General features: G+C 52.4%; 1 protein-coding gene across 1 annotated transcript in view; it reads right to left on the bottom strand.

Moving 5' to 3' along the window:
• Positions 1-6,034: 6,034 nt before the first annotated feature.
• The window catches only part of LOC309681835 (tetraspanin-15-like), a gene marked incomplete at both ends in the record, with an annotated part of 59,206 nt that continues 55,379 nt past the window's right edge, over positions 6,035-9,861 (bottom strand). The window contains one exon of the mRNA XM_082495802.1: positions 6,035-6,080. Within this exon, the coding sequence (XP_082351928.1) occupies positions 6,035-6,080 (46 nt within the window). The remainder of the gene's footprint in view (positions 6,081-9,861) is intronic.

Below are 9,861 nucleotides of genomic sequence, written 5' to 3'. Positions count from 1 at the left end.
TCCCCCAGGATGTAGCGGAGGCGTTCGGCAGCCGGTGACACTGTCGGGGGGTGGGGGGGTGGGGGGGTGGGAGTGGAAAAAAAGAGGTTTACCATCAGCCGGAGATGAGATGATCCCACACCATTCCCATATTGAAAGCCCCAGAGGGGTAAAAAGGGATACGTAGGGCTATTTAGGATCCTGGGGTAAAAAAAGGAGGGTTTTGAAGAAAATGTTTAAGGTGAGAGACGTTGAGGAGTGGGGAAACGCTAAGTAATCCTGTCCCAAAATTGCTGTGCAAAGAGAACGGGGATGGAAAGGATGAGTGGAGGCTGTGTAGCAGCCAGGAGAGGAATATATAGGTCCCGGCTGGGAATCGAGGAAGGCGGCCACCCCTATATATAATAGAACCAAAGTTCCCTTCCAGGAGCATTATGGACCCCGTTTCCATGGGGTATCCCACATTTTTCCCGACCACGGAGCCCGTTTTTTGCCAGGTTAGAGCCGCCTGCCATCAGCAACCACATCCTTACGGTCTCCAGCACCGCGTAGCGGGATGCGGGAGCTGGATCCCCGAGGGGAACGCGTCTCCTTTGAGGGCAATAATACAAATTTACCATTTCTGCCGGAAAAAAAAAAAAAAAAAAAAATTAAAAAATCCAGTTTCTTACTGCAAATAAGCAGCCAGGCTGGGGAAGTTGCCTATTGCCTCCTGCTCCTCGCGGTGTGTTTCGGGAAGGGGAGCGGGGACACGTCACCTGCCTGCAAATCTCCTGACTCATGGGAAAAGGGGTTTTCATCTTTGGTGCATTCCCCATGGCCACGGGAGGGTGACGGCCCTGCCCTCTAAAATAAGAAAAAAAAAAACAAACAACCCAACAACCCAACCAAAAAAGCCAGGCTGGGTTTTCTCTTAACCCTCTCTCCATCTTCATCGCATGTTTTTTTCTGGCAAAACCTCATAAATTTGCTCGCAGGGAGGAATCAAACCCCCAGGTATGAACGTGGACGTGGCACGCACGGGATCGCTCCCCGTTATTTAAACTAGAGGTGAAAAATCAGCCCTACGCCGGGCTTCGGGGAAACGCTGTATTTTTATTAAAAACGTGGGTCTTAAGCCCTCTCCTAAATACAGCAGGAACGAATCCAGCTCGGAAAAACGTCTTTGTTAGCAGCATCATCCTCCTGGTCCCAAATAAGAAAGTTGGGTAATATGGTCGTCCCACCCCCCCCCCCCCCTGAAAAAAAAGCAGGTAATTAAATCGCCGTGCGCGAACGGAGGGAAAACCGGGAATATTGCCCTGATAACCCCACCAAAGCAGACAAAATCCGAGTCGCGGCGGCTGTGAAAGAATAGGATGTCCCCTGGGCTCCGGGCTGAGCCTGCTTAACCGCTTAAGCCCTTTAAGCCCCACCACCGGGACCGAAAGCCCCGCGGTCAAGTCCTCCTTCCACTTTCATAAGCTTCGTTATTCTGATTATTAATATTCCTGTTAATTTTAGAGCTGGGCTTCACGCCTGGAAGGCTTCGGGCTCTCTAAGCTTAAGGGTTGGTGGCGTAAGAGAGGACGAAATGGGTGCGATACCAGTAACCGCCCTCCCCCGGCCTCAACGCCGTCTGCTTTGCTCCGCAGCCCAAACCTGAAATTTCCTGCAAAACCCCAAATTCGCCGTAAATGCAACGATGCGGACGGCAGCAAAGGGAGTTTGCCGCAGATACTCATCTCGGGTGACACACTTTAGCCGCTGGAAACCACAAAAGAGAAAGGAAAGCTTGCACATGAAGAGGTTTGGGGGTTTTTTTGGGTTTTGGTTTTTTTTTTTTTTTTAGCTTTTTTTCTCCCCATTCTCCCCCCCCGGAGAAGGAATAAACCCGTCTCTCGACATGGCACCTGTGCTTCCACCTCCTCTCCCCGCCGCTCGCCGACCCGAACAAAGAGCCGGTTGCTAAACCAACAGCGCCGGGGCTTCGCCGCCCAGCCAAAAATTCCCGGGTTTTATTCACCTGCAGAACCCTTTCGTGGCCGGGAAAGGCACTCAGCTCCGCAACTGGGCACAACCCAGTTCTCCGCGATTATTACTTCGCTCCCAGAAAATTGATCCAGCACTTCAATTAATCCCGGGAAGCAGCAGGTATTCGCTCCGGGGGGAGGGGGATGAACCGAGCAGCAGCGTCCCCAGCTCAGCACCTCCGTGGAACGCAAAACTGCCGCGGCGACACTGGCCAAAACCCGCAAAGCCACCCCAAAATCGGCACCTATTTCTTACAAGGCGCAGTTCAACGGGTGGCCGGAGCGGATCCGTACCTCCCCGAACCAGCTTTTACCGTGGGAAACCATTCCCAGCTGCAATTCCTGCTTTACACCCATCAAACCTTCACTGCGGTTTCGGCGGATCCGAATTGAGCCCACAGTGCAGAATTCGCTCAGCATTAACGCCGCTGATAATATAGGATAATTTTAGGTACACAAAAGCCAAACGTTTCCGTGGGTAATTGGACAGGAGGGAGCAGTCGCACTGATTTATTCCACCTTTAACTTGAGGTGCACAGAGCCCTTCACACCCCGACTGTGATCCAGCAGTAAAAACTCCCCCTCCCTCCCCCCCCCCCAGCGATGCTTTTCCAAACCCCCCCCCCCAAAAAAAAATCCCGCTCTGCCTTTAGGTACAGTAAAAAAAAAAAAAAAAGGTGATAAAATGTGGGGACGGGGCGAAGCGATGCCGCATCGGTTTACAATCCGGCTGGGCAGCGGGAATAATTATTTAATAATTAATTTAATAATAATTTAATAATTAAAATATTTAAGGCTCCGGCACATTAACCATCCGCTGTCACGGTCCTTTTAGAGAAAGGAGAGCCTTTCTCGGGTTTTCATGGCTCAGAAAGGTCCCCTCCTCCCCCTAAAAAAAGAGGAGATTGGGGTGCACATCCCACGGGATTAGTTGCCCCGTTCCTCCTTCAAGAAAACCCCAAGTCTGGGAGACTTTTCTCCTTCCAAATACCTTTTTTTCTTTTTTTTTTTTAATGCTTCCCCACTTCTGGGCAGCGCTGGAAGCTGATACAGTGTGTTCCAATCCCCCCCCCCCCTCCTCCAACCTTATATTTTTGGGGTGAGTTTTGGAGCTCGGTGCCCTGAGCTCAACCCAACCCCGCACAGGCTCCCAAGTTTCCCAAGGGAAAAGCAAAGCCGAGAAAAAAAAATAAATAAGTACAAAATATGGAGCTTTTCTTCCCCTTCCCGCTCCCCCCCCCCCCCCCCCATGCACACACCAAAGAGCGCTGGAAATAACCTACCTGGAATCGTTTCCATTTTTTCCCCCATTTCTTCCCGGCTAAACCGAACCTTTGCTGCACGGTACAGAAACAAAAAAAAAAAAAAAACCAAACAAAAAAAAAAAAACCCCAAAAAACCAAAACAACCCAAACACCCCCCCCCCCAAAAAAAAAAAAAAAACAACCAAACCAAACCCCAAACCCAAAAACCAAACCTCCAAACTTCCTCCTTTATCCACTCAGGCTTGTTAAACTCCCAAGGCTTAAGGAGCAGATTATAGAGAATATAAAGCACTTTCCTTTCCCTTCGGCTCTCATGACGGGAAGTTACCAAATCAAACGGGACGCGCGTAGGAGAGGTGAGCGCTTTGGGCGGCAGCGGGATGGAGTGAGCGAGAAAGGGGAGGGAGGGAGAGGCTGGGGGGGGGGGGGGGGGCGGGAGGCCAGAAATCCAAGGTTTGGGATTATTTTGTGAAGGGTTTTTCATTTCCCCGCTCGGAACAAGGTGGGAAAATACCCACCAAGCTCAGGGCGGAGATTATTATTTTTTTTTTTTTTTTTTTTTTTTTTTGGGGGTGGGGGGAAAAACATCCAAATGAGGGAGATTTCATTGGGGAAAGTAGGGCTGCTGCAGAGTTGAGGATTTTGGGGGTGTTTTTCCTCCCTAAAATGACTTTGACCTCCCCAAAACCAGCGCTGTGTCATAACCCGGTGGGGCATTTGCTGCCTGCGGAAAGGAGGGGACGTGGTCCTGCTCGCGCCGCGGCCGAAGGCATATGATGGAGCTTCAAGCAACGCCCGCTACACATAAAAATGCCTCTCCCCATGCAAAAAAAAAAAAAACAAACCAAAAAACCCAACCCAAAACCCTGGAAAACTTTCCCTTCCACGGGGAAAAGCAAAGCGGAGCCCTTGCCCGCTCTGCAGAGCCGCGACGCGGTCTGCTCGACGTAAACCCCAAATGCAAATTTCTATAAGGGGGAGCAGAAAAAAAACCAAAACAACCAAACCCCAACATCCCAAACCCATGAGATCGGCAGCTACTTTGCTGTGCAAAATGTTAATCTTCGTTAAGGAGATTTAACGAGACTGGGCAAAGCCTCCGGGCAAAAGCCTGTCGGGAACAAGGCGTGATGCCCAGAGGATGTCTGCCTGCGCCCCCGGGACCCCGCGGTACCCCGATTTCCTCGTTGGCCAACTCCCAAGGGCAAGGACAACCTCCCAGGGCAAGGACAACCTCCCAAGGGCAAGGACAACCTCCCAAGGGCGAGGACAACCTCCCAAGGGCAAGGACAATGTCCTAAGGGCAAGGACAACGTTCCAAGGCAAGGACAACGTCCTAAGGGCAAGGACAACCTCCCAAGGCAAGGACAACCTCCCAAGGGCAAGGACAACGTCCCAAGGGCAAGGACAACGTCCCAAGGGCAAGGACAACGTCCCAAGGGCAAGGACAACCTCCCAAGGGCAAGGACAACCTCCCAAGGCAAGGACAACCTCCCAAGGGCAAGGACAACGTCCCAAGGCAAGGACAACCTCCCAAGGGCAAGGACAACCTCCCAAGGGCAAGGACAACCTCCCAAGGGCAAGGACAACGTCCCAAGGCAAGGACAACCTCCCAAGGGCAAGGACAACGTCCCAAGGCAAGGACAACGTCCCAAGGGCAAGGACAACGTCCCAAGGCAAGGACAACCTCCCAAGGGCAAGGACAACGTCCCAAGGCAAGGACAACCTCCCAAGGGCAAGGACAACGTCCCAAGGCAAGGACAACCTCCCAAGGCAAGGACAACCTCCCAAGGGCAAGGACAACATCCCAAGGCAAGGACAACCTCCCAAGGGCAAGGACAACCTCCCAAGGGCAAGGACAGCCTCCCAAGGCAAGGACAACCTCCTAAGGGCAAGGACAACCTCCCAAGGCAAGGACAACCTCCCAAGGGCAAGGACAACGTCCCAAGGCAAGGACAACCTCCTAAGGGCAAGGACAACCTCCCAAGGCAAGGACAACCTCCTAAGGGCAGGGACAACCTCCCAAGGGCAAGGACAATCTCTTTTTAGCCCACCCATCACCTAAACAGCCTCAAATGCCATTTCACACCCTTTTTTTTTTTGGCTCTCGGAGACATCCACAGGGAAAACTAAACCTGGGAAGCATTGGGAAAAGCAGCGCCAAATGCAACCGCCGGACCAAGCGATGTGGTTAAGTGCACAGGAGCGATTTAATCCCAGATTAAATGACACTATAAAACTCCTCTTGCTTTTTTTTTTTGGAGGGGGGCGGGAAGGGGAGGAAGCCCAAAGGCGACTTACTGGTCCTGCTGGCATTGTCGTTGCCACTCTCGTAGCAGCCGTGGCCACCATCGTCGGTGTCGGAGCGATCCTGGCGCTCGTAGTGCCGTTCGCTCTCGCTCGTCCTGTCCCGGCTGGAGGCAGATCGTCGCCGACGCCTTTTCCTCCGGTAGCCCCGAGGCACCGGCACCCCGATGTAGATGGAGTGGTAATCTAAAGTCGGGGGGAGAAATAAAAAAGCTTTAGAGAGCAGATTTGGGGTTTTCCCACTCGCAAAAATAAAAAGCCAGGGAGACATTTGCCATCTTCCCACCGGGTTTAAAACATTCACGGGAGTTTTTCCCATGTCGGGCATGGGATGCGGTGAGCCGAGCGCTGGGAGATCTGATGCATCAGCCGGCAGGGAAGACCCCGCTGCCGTTCGGGGCATCCCCCTGAGGTTTCGCTCACCTTCCTCATCGTCGTATCTCCTCCTGGAGCTGCTGAGCCCCCTCTCGCTCATCCCATCCTCATCCTCCAGCATGGTCCCGCCACTCGGAGAGAGCTGAGCCGCAGGAAGGAGAAAAGAGAGAGATTTTAAAGGGCGTTGAGCCAGAGAGCGGTCCCTCTGCACGCCCGCCGGGTGCCCCCCGCTCCGGGAATCCTTCACGAGTGGCCCCGGTGAAATCACAGGGTCCTTCCCGGTCGGGGCGAAGATGCACTGGGGAGATGGGATCTTCCCTATGGATGCACCAGGGATCCCGTGGCACCTCCCGCCAGCGCCCGCATCTCGCCACGGCGAGCTCTCAGCCCTGCCCGCGCTCCACCCTCCGCTCTCCCCATATCTAAGAAAATCCGGATAAATTTACACCTCCGGTCTCTTATTTCTGCTGCTCAAAGGAAGGCGTAAGTGAAGCGTAAGAGCTTATTAGCGAGATTTGCCGGTGCGATTACGGACACGAGCTCAGTTAAGAGGGCTCGCTTGCTGGCACTAAGCACCTGTTTAATTTTGGGGGGACCTGCACAGATAAAAGGGGTTTCGCGGAAGCAAAGTTCATATTTCCCCCCATGTCCTAAGCACAGATTTTACACCGGACGCACGCGGCTGCTTCCGGATACCTTCCTTCAAACCTGCTGGTTTATTCCCCATGCAAGTTTCTTTGGATTTTGCCACGGATGCTAATTAATCTCCTAATTATCTGACCTCCAGTGATTGCCTTTCACACTTGACTTGGATGGGAGAACGGTTACTATTCATGGCAGCCCGGTCGATGCCTCCCAAAGTCACTTTGAGAGCGGTCGGAGAGCCAACCTCTCCACCTCCCCCGTTCCGGCTGCTTGCATCCCTGGCAATATCTCATTATCCATCGATTTTAGGGAAGAAAAACTCTCAATTCAAGCCAAATAGATTAAAAACATAAAGCGAACGGGGGGACGATTAAATAGCTGGAAGTGTCCAGGGCTGGCCAGGTCGGCTCTGCTTTGGGTTGCCCAATTATTGACCCCTCTTGCCCCAAGGCAAAGACCATCTTTAGCGCGATACGGGCTCCAGCCTCAACCCAGTTGCCATTTGAAGACACCTCTTGATTTAACAGATTTGGGATTTTTCTTTTTTTTTTTTTTTTAAGGGACAAACGTCTCTGGATGGGCAACCCTGCCCCGAACCTGGTTACGTCAGTCACAAGCTCTGGCTTCCTGGCAATAACGTTATGGGGCTAATTCTGAGGATTTTAGGAAGGTGGCGCCGGGCAGGAGAAGCAACAAAATACCCACCACAGCTGAAGGAATAAATATTTTTGCTTTAAAAATGAGCCGGGACCTTTCTAACAGATGAAGTGTCACAAATCCCCCTCCCCTCCCCCCCCAAGAGATTTCCCCACGAGCTTCAGCGCGAGGTCGGGGTCCCCAGATGGGGGAAGGGGACACGCAAGCATTCAGCTGGGTCTAAATTGGGAAGAAATAGGACTTTTTTTTTTTGGCAATCTAGCTTGGCTGGCGAGAGCTCTATCGGGCAGCAAAAATAACCCATGGGATAAACCCACCCTGCGTTAGATCCACTGATAAATGGAAGGTCCTGATTGATTACGGCTAATTTACGAGAGTCATACAGCCTGGGATATTTTCCCCTCTGATTTTTTAATATATAAAGCTTCCCCCCCCCCCCCTTTCCCCCAAATCCTGGCATACAAACACAAGCGCGACGCAGATTAGAAGGGCTTCAAAACACGACTCTAAGCGCACATAGAAAGGAGGGGAGGAAAAGAAGAGCGCGCTTATCCTCGCCAATTAAACCCCGCTACCCCCGCCAGCTCTCAGTTCCACAACCCCAAGTTTTACCGTCAATAAACTCACCTTGAGCTCCCCCCAAAAACGCTCAGAAAGTGGAAGACGGAGCCGCAGAGGAAAGTCACGGGCGCCGGTGGGTGCGGGAGCCCAGATTGCCTTGAGATAAAGCTGCTCTTGCCACCATGGTATCGACGCCTACTGCCGAACACTCTGTAGCTCCCAGGTTAAAATGTATTTTGGGCGACGCTGATTGACTTTGGGAGCAGAAAGGCATCACGGGATGCAAATAGACCTCCGGAGAGGATGGGACAATCAAGCCAGCAGAGACCTGGTCCTGCGCAGTGACGGTCTCTAGATATCAGACCACCGGGACGTAGGAAAATTCAAGTCGTCCATCCCCAACTTGCAGGATCTGCATCTTCTGGGGTTGTTATAGGGGTTTTTTGGCATCACTTTTGGCTCGTTTGCTGGGGATTTGGGAGGGCAACTGCTTTTATTTTTTTTTTTTTTTTTTCCTCTGTGCAATGTCATCTACATCTGACGCTAAGGAAGGGAAGGAAACTCTTCAGGGAGGTGCAGAGAAGCATCGCCATCAGCAAGAAAGTTCCTAAAACCCTGGGGACGACAGGGGAGCAGCCCCTGGGTCACCAAATACAGTTTGGTGGGGGGTTTTGTTGGTTTGTTTTGTTTTTTTCTCGACGAGGGGCGCACCCCAAATTATTTTGCAATTTCTCCGTTTGGCTTTTAACGTGTTGAACATGGGTAGATTTCTTTCTGTGAAAACCAAGCTCTCGGGTCACACAAGTATGCGTACGCTTCCCGAGATGTCTGCTTCTATTTAACGCCTGGCTTGCTCGCTCCCCTCCGCTTAGCCTTTTAACAGAGGTATCAATAAATCCGCGTCAAAGCAGCGCCCGGCGCTTCGTCCCGACCGGCCTCAGTGTTAAGCAAAAAAAAAAAAAAAAAATAAAAAAAAAAGAGGACTGAGAAATCAGCCTTTGTGCTTTAAGTTCATCTGATGACGACGGGGCTTTTCTCTCGTCTCTGGAGAGATTATTTGATGGTGCGAAACGGAGTCTCTGCAGAAGCAAAGATCTGTTTGATACTTTATCCCAGCTCCTGTTTGATTATAGAATCATAGAACGGTTTGGGTTGGAAGGGACCTTGAAGACCACCCAGTGCCACCCCCTGCCCTGGGCAGGGCCACCTCCCCCCAGCCCAGGTTGCTCCCAGCCCCGTCCAACCCGGCCTTGAACACCTCCAGGGATGGGGCAGCCACAGCTTCTCGGGGCACCCTGCGCCAGGGGCTCACCGCCCCCACAGCCAACAATTTCTTCCCAATATCTCATCTCAATCTCCCCTCTCTCAGTCTAAAACTGTCCCCCCATGGCTCCCCTCCCTGACCCAGAGTCCCTCCCCAGCTCTCCTGGAGCCCCTTTAGGCACTGGAAGGGGCTCTGAGGTCTCCCCGCAGCCTTCTCTTCTCCAGGCTGAACCCCCCCACCTCTCCCAGCCTGTCCTCCCAGCAGAGGGGCTCCAGCCCTCCCAGCAGCTCCGGGGCCCCCTCTGGCCCCGCTCCAACAGCTCCGTGGCCTTCTGCTGTGGGGACCCCCCGAGCTGGAGGCAGCACTGTGGCTCTTCCATGTGGAGGAAGGATCAGGTCCGGAACATGGCAAAAGCGATTTCAAGATGTAAAATTTAAGGAATATTATTTGCATTATAAGGAATTTAGGGACTGTTACTGGCATCCCCTTTATTTAGAGTTCCGCGGCGTGTGCGTAAGTGGGGAGAAAAGCTTTTGCAAAGCGCACTGAGGATTTCACGCCTTTGCTCAAATCTACCTTTCCCCTTTTCCAGGAGTTTGCAGACCAACGGTCCGTGGGAACCGGGTGCCCGAGCTGATGCGGGAATCGACTTCTCCCCACCTCCTGTCGAAAACCAGAATTAATGCAGGCCCAGAAACTTGTTGGCATCCGACCCATCCAACGACGTCTGTGCCGGATTCCAGCCTCAGCCTGGAAAATGGTATAGGGACGTTGGTGGCTGTTTGTCCTGTAATAA

The sequence above is a fragment of the Vanellus vanellus genome (assembly GCF_965231255.1).
Source record: "Vanellus vanellus genome assembly, chromosome: 26".
Taxonomy (NCBI): domain Eukaryota; kingdom Metazoa; phylum Chordata; class Aves; order Charadriiformes; family Charadriidae; genus Vanellus; species Vanellus vanellus.
Note: the sequence above shows the minus strand (reverse complement) of the source record. Positions and strands in the feature narration are given on the sequence as shown.